Genomic DNA, 19,156 nt, shown 5'->3' with positions numbered 1-19,156 from the left:
CAGAACGGCTCTTTTCTGCTATTGTGTGCGAAAGTTTCACAGTCGAACAAAAGAGCATGCTGGGAAGACACAAACCACAAGCACACACAAATAGTCCTTCCCTGTCATTAGATCTGAGTTTCCCAGCAAGTGTGGCAAGGAGTGCCCCCGGCTCATTTTCCCTGTGATGAAGTTTGAATGCATTTGCACTATTTACCTTTCCCTTACATGAATATTTTTCTACACCCGCAATTCGAACCAGTGTCAAGAGCAAGCTGCTGCACAGTGTATTCAAGGCTCTGTGTCAATGCAGAGAGAGAGAGTACATATAGAGTATGTATGTGTATTCATCTCCTACAAAAGCTGACTAGTCTTTTAAATCTAAATGTGTCCCGAATTGACAAGGAAGAACATTACATTTGTTATTAATTAAGTGTTGTTTCAGTTTGATCCGTGTGTGTGTGTGTGTGTGTGTGTGTGTGTGTGTGTGTGTGTGTGTGTATGCATGCGATTGAGTGTGCGTCAGTGTGTGTGCTCGTAAACTGTGGACTTTTCTAGCTCGATTCCTTTAAACTAACTGGCATCCTTTTAATTTTTCATAGCGTTCAGCTCCTCCTCGCCTGAAACCCAAGACAATAATGTGTCTCTCAGGTGAATTGATTTGTGCCCCACTCCCCCCTCCCTCTCTCTCTGCCTCTCTCTCCCCCCTCTCACCTTTGTGGAGGACAGACTCAGGCTTCTGTTTGCTTTTTACTCTCCCCTTTTATGATGTATTCCTATTTAGTGAGGATGTAGTGGATAGCAAACCCACATTAAGTCAAGATTATCAATCAAGTTATGATAATCTTATGTTACACTCAGTGTCAAAGTATGGTAGCTTAGAATATGTATATTGAAAGAAAAAACATAAATTGTTGTTTTTAAATATTCTTATAGGCTACGTTAACTAGTTTGCCCATCTCTAGCTACAGTATGTGGTAGGCTATATCCCACTACACATGTCTGCCTGACACGGCCCTAAAACCAGAAGTTACCTGACACTGCAAGGGGAATCAATAATGCCAGCCATTTCCTTGAGGGTCCCAGAAGAGAGAATTAGATTTCTCACTATGGCTATTGACAGCGACATAGGAAACACATATGGGACAGCGGAGGGTTAGAAAGTGCACTGCAAGGCTACACTGCGGTAATTTCACGCTATAAAAGCCGAAGAGAGGAGAATGTTGAACAAACCGCAAACTGCTGCTGCAGGAGAGCGTGTTGTGAAAAGGCACATATTCAATCCGAGTCAAACTTTATTGACATCTGTCGTTGTTACGCACAGATCGTTTTTATTGGAGGCTGACAGTTTTTAAATGTTCCTTTAATTGTTCAGAAAAATAGATGCAGATGCAGATCTTCTCTATACATTTCAATTTGGATTATTTCCGCAAAAGTGAGGCACATATTTATTCCTGTGAATAATTGTCGAGTAGGCCTAATCGTCAAAATAAATGTTTGTAATGGGCAGTAGGTAGGCATATACATGTATTTGTATTTGTTATTAGACAATTAAGTCAATAAATATAATATTTGTTTTTCTTATTACTGGCTATAATGGTATCGATATTTTATTTTTGATACGCAAAATGATTTCCCCCTCTTAGCTTTAGAACAAAAAAGTCGACGGACTGTCCCTTTAGCCTTATATTGAATGCAAAAAAAACATTTCAGATAATACAACTACAACAGAAAAATTAAATAAATTATGAAATAAATTGAACAAATTTAAAGGCCATTTTAAAACATTGCAATTTATTAAAACATGTATTACATTTTATAGGACAGAATAAATCGATAGGCTACGTTATATTGTTTTCATCACAATGTAAAACAGACTATTTTAAAATTGAGTGCAGTTTTCGGTATAGGCTTTATTATAAATATCCAAAGAAAAAAAAAGAAAAAGTCGGAACAATTTTGTTTCCATCTCTAGAGGACATTAACATTCCCCAAAATCTCCACAACCCCAACCCCGTCCATCCATCTATTGCGCATTAATGCGCATTGGTTAAGTAGCTATGAGTCCTTAATGTGAAATCTAATCTGTATGGATTACGGGGCAGTAGGCCTATCAGATTTGGAGTCGGCGCGTAATTTGTGTTGTTAGGGGCAGGCCAACAGTTAGGGGCCATTCAAGCCCTGGGAGCTCGGACGCGGTATAAGATTCCCATTTCCTCCATATCAAATATAAACACAAACTCCACGTGGGATGATAGAAGAGATGGGGAGAAAAATCGAGGACACACGGAGGGATGCTGGCAAAGCACCGAGGAGACACTAAATTCCTCCATGCGATGAATCTGCATTTAAAAAAGGTAGAAACCACATCGACCTTTTACGGGGGAGTAGGCTACTCTTTAATAAATGACAATCAAACTGAATTTACTGTGAAATTGTGAGGGTTCTCGTCTAATGTAGTTTTTCTCAGTCTATACCTGCGAATTAAAAGGTTGTTAATATAAATTAAAGTGGCCTGGACGTGCCAGGGGATGGGATGGAGTTGGGACTCCATAAATGACAAAAAAATGGACACCAATTTAAATATGATAGTCATTCAATTTGATAGATGTGTTACTGGGTGCGTAATTGCATTCATCAATTTACGCAAATAAATTCATATAAATTGTGAAAATGTCTATAATACATTGTTTGTGGGATAAATACTTTTTAAATAAAGCATGTTTTGAAAAGGAATCATACTTCAATACTTTGCATAGTTTAGATTTAATTTAATTAATGTTCAATCAAAGTCAATAACCATGACAGTTATCGACTGATCCTCGGACTACATGAACCCAAAACTGTCACTCGCATGATGTTTTTCAGAGTAAAACCACAGATCTGTTATTGCCCATAAATAAGAAAGAAAGTCAACATACCTGTGCTTAAATTACTTTTGTCTCAGCAAGAAACAGCTCCCAGATTCCCTTCACTTCTTAGAAAGACTCATAATCAAATGCAGTGTGGTCGCCGCACAGCTCTCCCTGCTGTTTGCAGGCTGTCACTGACTGGATCAAAACACTTCAGCCACTGCTGGCCATTACCCGCAAGAGTCCAAAAACAAGCCCGACGAGTTGATCACACTCGATTTAACACATTTACAAACTCAGACAAGAGTCCCGGGTCTCGGTTTCGGTGACCGGACGGCTCACCTCAGCGGGAAACAACATCATTTTCAGTCCGCGTCCAAGTTTGAACACCAGGCTGTTCAGAGGCATTAGGCTCAACTTCATTATTGAAAACCGTTCCGCTGCGCATGCGCTCAGCTGCCATGCGGACAGTATTGGGCAAGTGTCCAAAGGACTAATGGGGTTCAGAGGGGAGGGGGCACCAAAATGACATTCTTATTAATAGTTTGGCCCAAATGACGTGCTCACAGTTTTATTTATTGCATCAGAGCAAAAACAAAACGCACCCACTGACCTATCTATCTATCTATCTATCTATCTATCTATCTATCTATCTATCTATCTATCTATCTATCTATCTATCTATCTATCTATCTATCTATCTATCTATCTATCTATCTATCTATCTAGCTATCTATCAAATATGTAAAATGTATTCTCCCAATGGTTTTAATTATTATACCACATATAAATCTATAATTATATTAAAACAATTTAAATTGTTGTTCTTAAACTGTTAAATTACTAATCGTCATTAAGTGATAACATGGGGCAATAGTTACTGTATATGTTAACAGTTATTTAAGAACACAATTACGTGACACATATGACTCTTGTATATACATGTTTAGTTTAAGAACAGATTGAAACCACAAGACACTGAACTGGTTCGTAAACCAAAAGAGACACAAAGTTATACTTCAAACTACAATATACAGTATTTTGCGTGCAGTTGGAAGCTTTTTGGATGAATTTTAATGTAAGTTGGAAAAATGCTCCAAGCAGTTTACAAAACATTACAAAGCAAACAATTTGTTTATGACTGTGATGATATATTAAAAAATGTTTGTACTTTGTAAGCTGTTCCAGAAAGAATTGATGTGAACCAGAAGAGATGGGTCCACTAATAAAGAGCTGCAAGTCTGGTTAAATCTAAGAATCACTTAAATGCAGAGTTCGGGTGAACTGACATTCACTGACCCACACACACATACAAATTATACACACATATACATTAATAAAAAGCAAACATGAAAGCAAAAGAACAACATCAAAGAGACACGCAGAGGGAAAACATGGTCCGGGTTAATCCATATACAGTAATAGACAAAGAGATGGTAAACAAATGTGCCAATAAAGCCCAAAAACATGCTGCGTGCACAAAACAAAATAACAAACATACTCAGTCAGACAGCACCGCTCCACAGTGGCCCCAGATAGATGACAGATTTGGCCATGGAGTGTAGTTTATTTGAAAAATGGAATTTTTGTTATGGCTGATGGATTCTGTGACTGTTGGATCCCGCTTGCCTCGGATCTGCGCTCTTTTACCATGCTGTCATTTATTTGGGATAATGATGTCAGACAGATCCTTGATTGTTGGTTTCGAAAACCCTGCTGACATTCACAAATACACACACATACAAACTAAATGCATCTTGCATTCTTTCCCCTGCTTTTCTGTCCCTCTCATGCACACAAATGCAATTTGTTAATATGATTTAAGAGGCTTCTTGGTAATAAAAACAACCAAGTTTCCCTGGCATTAAACACACAAACACTTGTGGCCTTGGATGACACATCAGCTGGCAGATCCTGAGACAAAGGGAAAGCTTACATATTGGATAAGCGGTTATTTTTTTAACCTCAGTGTTTACTCTCACTGTCCCATCCTTTTATCTTTCTATCCATTCATTGCCTTGTAACATGTAACTGTTAAATTAAGTGCCGGAGATAATCCAGCTGCAGGCTTGATGCAGTATAATTGATGTCACACACACATTAGTGGCTGAACTCAACGTTATCTCATCAGTTATTAGGAGTAGGACAATTAGCAGGCTGTGTAATGGATCAAGTGACCTGTGGTAAAAAAAAAAAGAGTCCTCAAAAATTAAGCAAATAAACATATCAATTGTCGTTTTCTCATCTAGCGCCCCTATCGACACGACAGCATGATATTGTCTGTGACTTCTAGAAACCATTACAAATCACTGGTGAAAAATAAATCAGTTTTCTGATATGACAGCACTGTGGTTACGGTTTGGTTGAGGTACAAAAAACACTTTGTTAAGGAAAAGATCATGGTTTGGGTTGAAATAAGTACTTGGTTCATACTGGGAAACATTGTGGTTTTGGTGAAAATGACTACTTTGTTAAGGTCAGCTGAGCTTTATTGTCATGGTTACAATAACAAACACATGGATAACAGTCGAGATCGATTGTGGTCATGCGTTAAAGAAACCTAGCATTGACTTTAAGATGAACATGGGGAAAGGAACAGCAGGCCCTCGTTTTAACTCGAATGTTTTTCTGGTAGAACACGTTGGTTGTGTATCGATAAGAGCATGATTCTCATCTGGCTTCAACAACATGACATTTCATTTTTTTCTGCCTTAGCGAAGCTATTTTTTTATAAATATTATAAACAATTGCTATGTGTTTCTTGATAAAATGTTGCAATTTTTTAATATACCTATAAGTACTACAGTAAGACATCTCATAAAGTTAGCGCGTAGCAACCATCACAAGGGTATGTCCAAGCACACGTCTGCTTCAGCTTTAAACACAGACATTAAAGTTATCACTGTGTAAAGGTAACAAAAACAGATGATCATATAATCAGAAAAACGTTTGCCTTTAGACACCGAGAGGAGTAATTAGGGAGGGGTCCAAATGCCAGATTATTTAGTCCTGTTGTCATCCTGCTCTGTGCCTCTGCTTTACATCTGAGCTTTTTTGTCATTCATACATTAGCACTGTGCAGAGTCATATAATGCCATGTGAAGTCGGTGTGACATCACATGATGACTGCGGTGTGTGTGTGCGTGCGTGCGTGCGTGTGTGCGTGTGTGTGTGTGTGTGTGTGTGTGTGGGCTTGCTTTGGCACTGCATTGGGAGAGGGTCAAATCTGTGGCATGGTCTGAGTACACGCACTGGCATGGCAAACAGGCCTGCCGCTAAGAGAAAGAGAGAACAATACTCATTGACACTAAGACGTAATTCATCAAACCCAATTACCAAAGACGCTCATCTGGAATTGTCCCATTAAGTAAAGAAAAGTGAATATGAGGTTCATCTTCAGGCGACACATGCTTTGACCTTCAACCCAAACCAAGACCGGCAACACACCTTCTACGTATCGTAAGTAAATGTTAATGTGTATATATTTTTAAATAATCAGTTTCATTTGTATAAATGTAAAAGTAATGTATTGCAGGCCTTGATGTTGGGGCAAAGGTTTGTAGAATTGTAATTCTTACCTATACATATGGCTTCTATTGACGGTGTCCGTGCTAAAATCTCTGTGAAATCAATCATGACAAATGTTTTATGATCCTGTGCCAGCTACTAAGCCTTTCAGCAAGCTCAGACCCGATTTCACTGTGCATGTGTTGTCAACGATATGACGCGACACCACGCTAAGACTTCTCCTCTATTTTAGACTTCTTGAGTAAACGGCCTAAACGTATCCTGTGTGGCCACTGATGGAGGAGTGAAGCTGCTTCTCTGATAACGTGCTCTTTTCAGCCTTCTGTCACGTAAATACATGCAGTTATTAGTGCAGAAAATCACATGACACATCACTGAAATCTCACCCTATTAAAAGGACATTTGTCTTGAAGTTTAGTGCAAACAGCAGACTTCTCTGAGTCCCTGATGTGACACTGCTTCTGTTGACCAACACATTTAACACATGCATTCTGTGGTAAAGGCATGAAGGAAAGGTTGTGGGGAATTTCACGCGGTTTACTTTCCGTCATAATATCAGTTTGTTTTTAGTTCTGACTCTCGGCCCTGCCTGCTGTGCCCTCTCCCTCTACCCTCAACACTTACTCAGACCTGAACCCTGCCGCTCAGTGATTGACACATTCTGTTAGAATAAATTAAAACCTCAAGCTGTGACAGAGCCCGAAATAGCAGGAAGCTGTCGCTGACCTGCAGTCTCTAGTGCCACATGTCAGCAAGCTTAAAAAACTTGGCAGAACATTCTGCACAAAGGAAGCATGTGCAGGTGTTTGAGCGTTTTTGGTGGGCATACATGAGTCAACAAGCACTAATCTATGTTAATGCTTTAACTACACCTGCAGGGTCAGGAAGTAATCCTACAGGTGACCTGACTGGACAGATGCGCGTATATTTGCTATTAATCAATTTCAAAGCGTTTAATTAAATTGAAACCACTTTGGAATTTGAAGGCAGTGGCAGATGGATCTATTTTTTTAGCCAGCTGTTCTCTGGAGGGTGACGCGGGGGCGGGGGGGCTAAGCCCTAAGATGTTTAGTGGTGCAGGACTGCGAGTCCCTTTGCCAAGTCACAGAGCTCCTGGTTCTTGCCAAGCAGGGGGTGGATGGCTGGGTGGGTGAAAATGCCATTTAGCTGGTTGGTATTTATAGATATGTGAGGAACTTGTGCTCAGGCCGGGCCGAGGTGCTGACGACGTAAAACGAGAGGACGCTTCCAGAAGTCGAGTGTCAGGGCACACAGATAAAAATACCCGGTGAAAGATGGGCCTGGTCATTAGTGAGGCAGTCTGTGACATGGCAGCATTTCAGAGGTGATTTATGGTTATTACTACAGCTAACCTATACCTCTCCCTTTCCTGCCCCTACCCTCATCCCAAATTGGTTTGCCAAATGGAATGGCGCATGGGTTTTATTTCCGGGGCCGAGTGCACAGAATCTTAGACTTCGGCAAAGTGCCATCACTGGGTTTCGGATTTGATTACAGTATTAAAAGCGACACAAAAGCTACGTTTAATTACTTTCTTCTGTTAATTAGGATGGTGGTGCATGAGTCGAATCCAATGTTCATGTGTCTGTCGGAAAGACAAAGATGCAAGTGGAAGGATTTTTTACTTTACTTATGACTAACTGCTGGAAGTATCAACCAATACATTTAATGACTGCATAAACATGAAGTAAAAGATAGAAAGGGAGGGATAATGAACTCATTGCAGGACGCTGCCTTCCCTAATTGCTGGAGCGAGCTGCCACAGGGAGGAACAAAGGAAACATTTAACACATCGTAAATTCCTGTAATGTCCTGCCGAGGAGTCCCCGCTCTGGTTACACTTGTAATCTTTTTGCTGTCTGTCCGGTGATAGAAAGACAAACATAATACAATAAGAGTCAATTAAATATCGTTATGGCTGTTTTTGCATGTTTTAAGATTCTTTGTTTGTGGCCTTCTGTGATCACTAAACATTTGTTCTGGATTTAGTCTCAAGTGCTTCTTGCCTTCATGTGACAGGACAAGCTGTTTCCATTTTTAAATGTAGTCATCCAAAATTAAAATGCTGGACATACTGGTCACTTTTGTTAAATGATGTCTGGCATTAACGTGTAACCTCTTTTAGACTTAATCTGAGCTATTTATCACACCAGGAACATGACTGATGTTCCTCATTTGAAATAGTGTACATTGAATATGAAGTCCAGATTTAGACCTGGATAGTGTTTCATCTGTTTCACAGACAGGAAAGCTGTGCAGCTGAACGCTGTTAACACACACAAATACAGAACTTCTCTCCAAGACTCTGCGGAGAAGTGCTACAATTTCTCGCTGAATTCCTTCCCAGTCTTTTCTGTCCCTCAAGGCAAATGATGGAGCATATGCCTGACTCGCTGAGATGGTGATCAAGTGTGTGAGAGCAGTTGAGGGGAGAGATGGAAAGAGGGAGTGAGCGAGAGAGTGTGATTTTGTCCCGCATTGACCGTCCTATGAGACTCTACTTGTGTGGAAGCATGATACAGAACAAGTATGTGTGTCTTTCATACGCTGTGTGTGTGAACACAACACGTACTGCACGAGTGTGTGTTTTTTTTTCAGTGGGGTTCAGGCCAACACAATTAGTTTACCATCAGCTGTGCTCTGGCTCTCGTTCGGTCCCAGCCTCCGTCCAGTATTTCTTCCAGCTCGCTCCACCTAATGGCGGCTCAGGGCTGTTTTACTGCACCACCCTGGGGAGGCTACTGTGGCCAGATCCAGAACACTTGGCTTTATGTGGATTGAATGTTTTATGGTTATGGACATAATATTTAAGTATAGGAACAGTCTCACATGAATCCAACCCCGCACCACTATCTCAAATAAATAGACGAGTGAAGGAAAAGTTAGTGGACACAATTCTGTATACTGTAGAAAAGACATTAGCAAAAAGTTAGGCAGTTAACTGTAGCTTATACTGTTAATAGCAGTGAGATATTAGTATATTTACCCAGTATTTTATTGTGCATTTCTAGCTTTTTATTTATACTTCTAGTCCACACTTCAGTTGGGGAATATTGTACTTTTAAATGTTTTACTTTACAACTGTATATATTTCTATCACACAATACATATGAACATGTACAATTACAGCACAATTTGTTTCTATTACTCGATTAACTGGACATTTATCGGCAACTGTTTTGGTAAATTGTTTGTAGTTTTTTTGTCATATTTTGAAGGAATTTCTCACTATTTTCTATTTATTATTTAATCTTTACGAAACCAAACAGTGAATTGATTCATTGTGGGGAAAAGTCCTGGATGCATGACATTATAACAAATACATTATTTGTGCTCGGTATGATTCATTTACTTATTTCAAATTATTATTTCATATGAATATATATGTAATGGATACACCTTTTATTTGTTGGGTCTCCTTCATCGTCAGAGCATGGATTTAGAAACCAAGCATAGGTCATTTCAAAATGACACACGCAAATGTGACAAAATGGCAAGCCACATCAAGGTAAGTCAAACTCCAATGGAAAAGCAACATGTGTTGTTGACTTTCATAAGTACACATGTTTTCTCCTCAGCTCCAGGCTCAGCAGACGGAGAAGACGATCAAGGAGGAGTTTCAGAAGCTTGACCAGTTCCTGCGAGCAGAGGAGACTTCTAGGATTGATGCAGTGAGGATAGAGGCAGCGCTCAAAAGTGAAGCAATGGACACAAGGCTTGTCGAATTGACAACAGAGATCTCCTCGTTAACAGACAACCTACAAACTCTAAAGATGGAGATCAAGGTCGATGACATGACATTTATGCTGGTACTAAATGATTACCTTTCTAAATGTATATTTAGAACATAACACTGAGTATTTAACAGCATCTTAATATTGATTTGTTTTCCTATTTTTTCCTCTTTATTTAACAGAATGTCAAATCCACTCTGCAGCAGTAAGTTGTTTCGTGTCAACTATGTATATAACATTTAAGAGTGTCCACTTCAGCAGCATAGCTTATGGTAGTTTGGGACTGATCTCGTCCACTGTGTGGGGAAAAGTCCTGGATGCGTGACTTTCAAAAGTGTAGGGTGTTTGAAGCTTGTTAAAAGGTTTGGAGGTTAACCTGAAACCATTTCTTAAACATACTGCTTGAATGTCTGGCCAGTCATAAACAAAACCCACAAATATAATGAAACTTTTGCAAGTTAAAGATATGTAACAATAAATGTATTTGTTTCTATGCACCAGATATAAATGGTACCAATATGGGTTATTTAAAATATTTCGACTGATAATCTTTGGCTTCTTATATTTCTTTAGTTCCATCTTCAACCTACCAGACCCTGAGACTCCATTAGGAGCCCTTCTTGATGAGTCCAAACACACTGGGAACCTGTTATTCACAGTCTGGAAGAAGATGAGTAAGAGTTTTTTAACCTACAGATGCACGTTTAGGTAACTTCCTTTTATCAGGAAAGCAACTTCCAGGTTTTCTATGAATACACTGTAATGCCTTAAGTAGAACATTTACCTTTACTATAATGAACATCACAATACATATTTTATTTCCCCCTCAAGCTCCAATTACTCTGGACCCCAACACTGGCTGCAGCAGCATACTTATTATATCTGATCACATGACTCGTTCAACAACAATGGACAAGCGTCAGACCCTTCCTGAAACCCCAGAAAGGCAGAGCGCCTCAGACGTCCTTGGCTCTGATGGGTTTAGCTGTGGAAAACACAGCTGGGATGTGGAGGTAGAAGGTTATTGGGTTATTGCTGTGACTTGTAAGGATAACACCTGTGGAAAGAAATGGGGCATTTACATGTGCAGTTGCACTGACAAGGTGAGGGAACTTACTCCAGAGGATTTTATGAAAATTGTATCTGAAGATTCATTTCCCAAAAGAATCAGAGTGCAGCTTGATTTCTTGACCTTGACAGGAAAAAACCTTTAAATACACTTTCACAGAAACGGTCTTTCCGTATTTTCAGGGAAACGTAAAAATCCTTCCTGCTGAATGGTCAGTTGTGCAAAGACAAACCCCTTAAACATTCTACATTATTGCAGAGGTCAAACAACAGAAAGAGACCTTATTTTGGGGCCAGTTTGCAAAATGAACTACTTAGCTAACTGTTATGGCCAAATTAGGAATATGAGTTTTATTAGTGTCTACTTTTTATTCTTTTATTTTTAAATATAAGTTTTAAGTTTGAATTTTGAATCAGTTTTCAGTATATTTGTGTAAATCTTTGCTATCCCTGTTTGCTCTTAGTTTTAAAGGGGCCCTCTATTGACTTTACACTTTAAATTAGGTTTCCTCATCCTGAGAAGTACTAAACAGCTTGTAAAAAAACAGAGTGTATACAGTATTTGGTGGCTCCGAAAGATATTTGAAAGTGATGTTTAAAAAATATGAGCATTTAGGAGAAAGGGAGACTCAAATGAAAGATGCTAAGGAGTTGCATTATGGGAAATGTAGGATCCAGGATGACACATACCAGGGTCTAAAAGTTGTTTTGTATTAAACTAGATCCAAATGTAATCACTGTAAAATCTGTTTAATATAATCCATTGTTTTCTTTAAGAATATACAGTTTGATAGAGGTTAGGTTGAGTATGAATCTGTTGAAAGGTTTTGAAATAATCTTTCAAATATGTTTTGTTTCATTTCAGGATAAATCCACTGTTAAGATTGTATCAGCTTCTTGATGATATAATTCCCATTATAATACCCAGTTACAGACCCTGCTCTTTAGCATAGTTTTAATCTGGTCTATGTTCCTTTTTCCAGGATTTGTTTAAAAAAAATACAAATCTGAATAAATGGACACTCTTAAAAAGCAAAGGAACTGGGGGGTGGGTGTAGGGTAGAGGGATGTGATTTCATTAATCCAAAATGTTGTGCAACCTGAATTGTCTTCTGTACTGTGTTGTAAATTGAAGAAGTTGCAATAAAACATTTATTATAAAAAAAATACTATACTGAGCACTCACATTTAAAATAAATAAAAGTAAAGGAACTGAAATTCTCAGTTAATTGTTGGTTCTGTGATTCTTGCATTGCATGTTTCAGTGGTGAGAGTCTCTCTCACATACCAGGAAGTGATGTCTGACTTTTTCCTACCACTCACATAGTGTCGTTGTTTGCTGCAGTCACAGTTTGATGCTCGCTGTTTTGAGACATTATGGCTGCGTTCACTTTCTGTTTTACCTATTATTTAAGTACCAGCTAACTTTTGACCTGTTTACAATGTCTAATAGACAGCTCAGGTTTATTGCCACAAAGCACTTTTGTGAAGAAAAAAATGCTCAGCTCATAAAAGTAAAAGCCAGAGATTAATGCCCACATTAGACTTTAAAAACAGGTTTTGCTTTAAGACTTGGTTACATTTTAAAGGTCTTTTTTAAAAAGCTTAATGTCAATACTCCTTTGCACTGGTGATGTGCATGAGGGTTGATTATGGTCTACATTCATTTTGCAATTTGTTAAAGACTCATCAGATCATATTAATAATCAGATAACCAGGATATATTCTTTCCGCATTGTTTTTGCCATGAATGTTTCTATTTATTGCACTGCAAAAAAAATAAAAAAGTGATCCGTGGTGCAGTTGGTTTTATGTTTGGTATCAAACCCAATGTTCTTTTCAAAACCTCCATGCTAACTTGTTCATATAAACTTAATAAAAATGATGCAAAGCACATCTTTTGTGATTACTCATGTTTCATTAATGTATTTTACAAAAGCAGTTAATAGATGATTCTTATTTTCTTTTATATAGCTTCCATTCCATGTGACCAATGGGCTCCAAATCCATAACAGATATTATTTCTACACTGGCAAATTAAGATGCATCTCTTTGTGTTGGATTTGTTGGACATTATTTAAAATTAATATTATCATGAACAATTTAATGTTTGCTTGAAAAGTCTTTTTCTAGTTTTTTAAAGATTTTTTTCCAATAGCTTTCATAAACCTAATGTCATACCAGCATTGTTTTACTGCATTGGGCAAGTAGGACACGCTTATTTTTATTGGATCATCAAAAAGTTCAGCTGCATTTTTAATAACACTATTCTATAAATTAAAGGAGCCCTTTAATCCAATACAAAGATGTGTCTTATTTTTCCAGTATAGTTAAATATCTGGTATGCATTGGGAATCAATAGATCACATGACATGAAAGTAAATGACACTTTTCATTAAACATTTTTCAACTATTTCTCCTAATCATTATTTTCAGTAGTATGGGCAAGTTAGCGTGGAGATTTTTTTAAATAACAAAGGCTTTGTGCCATTGAAACAGTAATTTATTAGTAAATACCGTGTGGTTAAGAGCTATGAATCGGATTGGAGCTAATCGCCCTTTAACTGCATACAAATGAGGAAGAATAACCTCTAGATCTGACTGAACATCGAACATCCAACATAAAACCAACTTCACTTTGGTAAAAACTCCTCCCTTTTTACGCAGAAGACAGGAAGAAGGAAATAAGTTAAATGAGTCGGCACATAAAACTGCTCATGGTAATCTATTTGTAAAAATATCTAGTTAAACGAAGGTTTAATGATTTAACTCGGTATTTTTGGTTTATTTAGTGTTGGTTGAAAGCACTTGGAGCTAAAGGTTTGAAATACTAGTGAATCTCTGAAAGTGAAAGTAAGTGAACAGTCTGAAAGCCGTAGGAGAAGTCAGAATGGCTGCTAATGTTTCACCGGCTGAGGTGGACTTTACCTGCCCTATTTGCTGTGATATCTTCAGGGATCCTGTTGTGTTGTTGTGCGGTCACAGCTTCTGTAAGCACTGTCTTCAGGAGTGGTGGAGACAGAGTGCTCTCCAGAGTTGCCCGGTATGTAAGGGGCTGTTTCCATTGGAACAGCCTCCACATAATATAGCACTGAGAAACCTGTGTGACAATTTGAGACACGAGAAGAGTCAGAGACCTAAGTCAGGATCCAAGGATCTGATCTGCAGCCTGCACAGTGAGAAACTGAAGCTCTTCTGTCAAGATGACCGACAGCTCATCTGTGTCATCTGTAGGGATTCACAAAAACACAAGAAACACAACTGCATCCCCATCAACGAGGCAGCTGGACCCTTCAGGGTAAGAATACAAGCAATGTCGTTTTGTTTTGTAGTTTTCATCACTTTATTTAGAATGTTTCATATTTCACATACCAGGCAAATGTGTTGTGTAACTTTCACCCACTGAATACTAGTCAGGTAATGTATGCACCTTTTTTTGTAGGCTCACCTCAGTCTTAAGGTGATTAATTTAATAACGAAACAAGGGTCATTAAAAGACGAAAAGCTCAAGTGTGATACAATGGCCAAACACATCAAGGTGAGTCACAGACATGCTGGATTGAATTTACAGGCGCAAAACATGTGTTGTTGACTTTTAATTAAAAAAAATACAAAAATGGTTTCGCCTCAGCTCCAGGCTCAGCAGACGGAGAAGACGATCAAAGAGGAGTTTCAGAAGCTTTACCAGTTCCTGCGGGCAGAGGAGACTGCTAGGATTGATGCAGTGAGGATAGAGGCAGCGCTCAAAAGTGAAGCAATGGACATCAGGATTGTAAATTTGACAGCAGAGATCTCCTCGCTAACAGACAAACTCAAAACCCTAGAGATGGACATCAAGGCTGAGGACATAACATTTATGCTGGTACTTAATGATTCTTAATGTGAATTCAGAACATAATATTGAGTATTTAACATAATTTAAATATTGATTTGCTATCCTGTTTTCTCTTTATTTTACAGAATGTCAAATCCACTATGGAGAGGTAAGTGGTTTCCTGTGAAACGTTTACATTGTCCATCTTAGCAGCAGAGCTTGTTTTTTTTTGGGAGGATCAAATCCAAGGTGTGGGGAAAGTCATGGACATGACATTCAAAAGTTTAAGGGTGGTTCAAAAGAGGGGAAGTTAACTGAAAAATATTTTCGAAAGTGAATCATACTGTTTAAATGTTTTGTGTGATAAGGGCGGATTTTGACAATGCAAACGCTTATATAAAGAAGTTACCATGAAAGCTAGTGACGAATAGATACCAGTCATGAACAATTCCAAAAAATGGGTTTCCTATGATGAAAATGATGACTTATAACTTAAACATGCAACAATAACTTAATTCCTTCAGATCCCAGTTCAACCTACCAGACCCTGAGACTCCATTAGGAGCCCTTCTTGACGAGGCCAAACACACTGGGAACCTGTTATTCACAGTCTGGAAGAAGATGAAGGACATCCTCCAACACAGTAAGCAAAGTGGTTTTGCTTTTGTTATATTTTACATTTTAAACTGCAAAGGCATGTCAAGATACTGTTAATTTTATCAGGCAACACCTGGCTTTCCCATGAATACACTGCAATGCCTTTAAGAGAACATTTACCTTTTTAATTTAATAAACGTCACAATTAATATCCCCCTTTTTGTTTATATTTGCTTTTCCCTGAAGCTCCAGTTACTCTGGACCCCAACACTGGCAGCATCTGGAGTAGTATATCCGAACACATGACTCGTTCAACATTAATGGACAAGTGTCAGACCCTTCCTAAAAACCCAGAAAGGCAGAGCGGCTTTAACGTTCTTGGCTGTGAAGGCTTTAGCCGTGGAAAACACAGCTGGGATGTGGAGGTAGAAGGTTATTGGGCTGTTGGTGTGGCTGTTAAGGATAACCTCCATAAAAAGATCTGGGCCATTTACATGTGCGCTTGCACTGACATCCTGCGTGAACTTACTCCAGAGGATTATGTGAAAGTTGTATCTGAAGATTCGTATCCCAAAAGAGTCAGAGTGCAGCTTGATTATGACCGTGGAATATTAGCATTTTTTGACCTTGACAGGAAAAAACCTGTCCACACAATCAAATACACTTTCACAGAAACGGTCTTTCCGTATTTTCAGAATAATGTAAAAATCCTTCCAGCTGAATGGTCAGTTGTGAAAAGACGACCCACTTAAACATTCTGCATTATTGCAGAGGTCAAACAACAGGATGAGGCCTTAAGTATTTGCGAAATGAACTACCATAGCGAAAATTAGGAACAATAGTTTTTATTAGTGTATTTTTTATTATTTTCTTTTTAAATGTATCTTTTAAGGTTTTAATTAGTCAGTTTTCAGTATATTTGGGTATATCTTTGGCTGTCCCTGTAACGTTTTGATAGCTGTTTGTAACCAAAAACATGTTAACCTCATCATTGTAAGACATCATGCATGCTATCCCTGTTTGCTCTTAGTTTATTCAGCTTTAAATGAGCCCTCTATTGACTTTACACTTGAAGTTTGCTTTCCTCATCCTGAGAAGTACTAAACGGCTTGTAAAAAAATGGAGTGTATACGGTATTTGGTGGCTCTGAAAGATATTTTGAAAGTGGTGTTTAAAAGATATGAGCATTTAGGAGGAAGGGAGGCTCAAATTAAAGATTATAATGAGTTGCATTATGGGAAATGTAGGATCCAGGATGACACATACCAGGGTCTAAAAGTTGTTTTGTATTAAAGTAGATCTAAACTAAATCACTGGAAGTTTAATATAATGCTTTGTTTTGTTCAAGAATATACCGGTTGATAGAGGTAAGGTCTTCTTTGTTTCCTTTTTTATTTCAGGATAAATCCACTGTAGAGATTGTATATATCAGCTTCTTTTAAAACAGACTTTCAGAGTTAAATAATGTAAATATGTGATCAGACTAAGATTAATAAAATGTTACTGTTTTAATAAAGTTCTATTGTTTTTGGGTAATGCTGTTATTTGAACATGTTTGAGGGAGTTTTGTGATTAGGGCTTAATAAAGGAAATAGATTTACAGTAACGTGCTTCAATATCAATACATATTTGACTTGTCCCTGCAGTAACTTGGCTTGAAATAAAGAATTAAAAAAAACAAATGCCTCGAGTGTCTTCATTCAAAATCTCTAGTATTCGCTTGATGCCCCTCTGTGGCTGATACGTTTGCCTCCATGCACACGTAGCACAGGGACAGGGATGAATCATAATGAGGCACTACCTACAATCTCTAGTGTAATACCATCTCTCTCTCGGTTTGTCGCTGACACACACACACACACACACGCACGCACACACACACGTCTGAGTCCCCGCACTGATACTGAATCTCAGTGGTGTTACAGCTGGAATGCCTGCAATGTTTTTTCAACTAATGAAAGAATGAAGAAAAACAAACGGGGGCCAAATTAAAAGAGAAAAAAAGGATTGAGAGAAGAAAACACGCTGAGGAAGAAAGCCGTGTACGAGTGTCTCTCATTCAATTTGTATTCCTCTGCATAGTTTTCTCAGTCCAGTTTGTTCTTGGCTAATGAAGGTTGGGGTTAAGGGACTGTCTGACAAAACATTTGAACTCATTTAGATATTTCCCCCCCAGATTAAGATAACTTTGAGAAGTCTGTCATTAAAGAATGAAGACATAAGTGTCAGCTTGAATGACAACTCGTCCATTAATTGAATTATTTAAAGTGTACTATTCATTTTAAAGTTCAAAACTGGACATTTGAATGTATTGCCCAAACGTAATAGAATGTGGCCGCTTGGCATGAATGTGAATAAAATGTATCCCTAAGTGCTAACTTCAATGCAGCTGTGCAATAATATTGCAGATTTCTCATTTTTGAATTTGCAGTTTTTATTTATTTATTTATTTTAGTTTTCTCTCTACAAAGCATCTTTCTTCCTGAACAAACCATTACTTTAACTCAAAGGAATGACGGCGCACCAGAGTATCCAACTTTTTCTTTCTTTCCCGAAAATCCCCCTTTGAACGATCAATCATTCGGTTTTGACCAAAGAGCCACTGAGTATACGTCAGATGTTATTTTTTACTGAAAGTACCGTTTTTCTACTAGTCATATGAAATAAACACATTAATCTGAGGAGTTTCAAAGCGCCCAACATTGTTTTTGTAACATTATGGAAATTACTTTAGTCCCAAAGCATTAAAAAGAGAATCAATCACATCAGTGCTTAAATGAAGCTAAACGACAAAGCAAAGCCTTTTGTTTGTTTGTACTGTACATGGGTGCATATTCATTTGTGTATATCGGTACTTTATGAGAGTGTGCTGCTCATCATCATGTTAGAGACAAAGACACTGAAAATTAATGAAACAGAATGGAGAGTTCAAAGGCGAATCATCTCCCGAGGATCTGAGAGACTTTATGACTCTGAAGCGGAGCCAAAACAGCAACGGATATAAAAAAAAGAGACACATTTTACTAGAGAGACAAACAGAGAGATGTGCCAATGGCCCGAGGGTTTGACACAAAAGACATACAGTGACTGTCTGTCTGGACGAGCAGCTATAGTTTGACTTGGCTTGACTTCTGAGGAGAAGACAAAGTGTCAGGGATGAGGAAAAACTTTGAAACATAGATCGAAAGCTGAGGAGAGGATACCTGTGTGAAAACGATCATAAAACGTAATGAAAAATGAGACACAATCATAGCCTTAATGAGTGCAGTGTATAATGTAATGTTTAAAGGAAAGCACACCATCTGCTCCTTGTTTTCAGGTCGCTTTTGGTCACTTTTTGCTCATGTTATTGTGGTCTGGATATCTTCAAGAAACAGACTCCAAGTATATGACGTTGCCATTTCTCTCTCTCTCTCTCTCTCTCTCTCTCTCTCTCTCTCTCTCTCTCTCTCTCGAAGGGTTTATTGTTTTGTTTGGCATTTATGTTTCGTTTAGAGGCAATCATTGAAGAATTTGAGCAGCACGTGTCCTCAGCAATCATAATTATGAAATCCCTACTGGTC

General features: G+C 38.3%; 3 protein-coding genes across 14 annotated transcripts in view; 2 read left to right on the top strand and 1 right to left on the bottom strand.

Moving 5' to 3' along the window:
- eya4 (EYA transcriptional coactivator and phosphatase 4) overlaps window positions 1-3,271 on the bottom strand; it is a 42,519-nt gene extending 39,248 nt beyond the window's left edge. For 10 of the 11 annotated variants that reach the window (XM_034075569.1, XM_034075565.1, XM_034075568.1 and 7 more), the window contains exon 1: window positions 2,901-3,271. The gene's annotated coding sequence lies outside the window, so the exon portion shown is untranslated. The remainder of the gene's footprint in view (window positions 1-2,900) is intronic. The other variant, XM_034075566.2, reaches the window with a different exon arrangement.
- On the top strand, window positions 2,192-12,342 carry LOC117439598 (E3 ubiquitin-protein ligase TRIM35-like). 2 transcript variants are annotated; one of them, XM_034075581.2, is made up of 5 exons: window positions 2,192-2,336; window positions 9,959-10,189; window positions 10,297-10,319; window positions 10,688-10,788; window positions 10,946-12,342. In XM_034075581.2, the coding sequence occupies exons 1-5, from the start codon at window positions 2,274-2,276 to the stop codon at window positions 11,326-11,328; spliced, it is 801 nt and encodes a 266-aa protein (XP_033931472.1). In that variant the 5' UTR covers window positions 2,192-2,273; the 3' UTR covers window positions 11,329-12,342. The 2 variants fall into 2 exon arrangements, with proteins under 2 accessions (XP_033931472.1, XP_033931473.1); XM_034075582.2 differs by having other exon boundaries at window positions 10,688-10,822.
- A 1,511-nt stretch (window positions 12,343-13,853) lies between these two features.
- LOC117439596 (zinc-binding protein A33-like) lies at window positions 13,854-17,265 on the top strand. Its single transcript, XM_034075579.2, has 6 exons — window positions 13,854-14,480; window positions 14,625-14,720; window positions 14,814-15,044; window positions 15,143-15,165; window positions 15,521-15,639; window positions 15,840-17,265. The coding sequence occupies exons 1-6, from the start codon at window positions 14,073-14,075 to the stop codon at window positions 16,343-16,345; spliced, it is 1,383 nt and encodes a 460-aa protein (XP_033931470.1). The 5' UTR covers window positions 13,854-14,072; the 3' UTR covers window positions 16,346-17,265.
- Window positions 17,266-19,156: the final 1,891 nt, after the last annotated feature.

This window comes from Pseudochaenichthys georgianus, chromosome 24, assembly GCF_902827115.2.
Source record: "Pseudochaenichthys georgianus chromosome 24, fPseGeo1.2, whole genome shotgun sequence".
NCBI lineage: Eukaryota > Metazoa > Chordata > Actinopteri > Perciformes > Channichthyidae > Pseudochaenichthys > Pseudochaenichthys georgianus.
The sequence above is the reverse complement of the archived record's forward strand: the minus strand, read 5'-3'. Positions and strand labels throughout refer to the sequence as shown.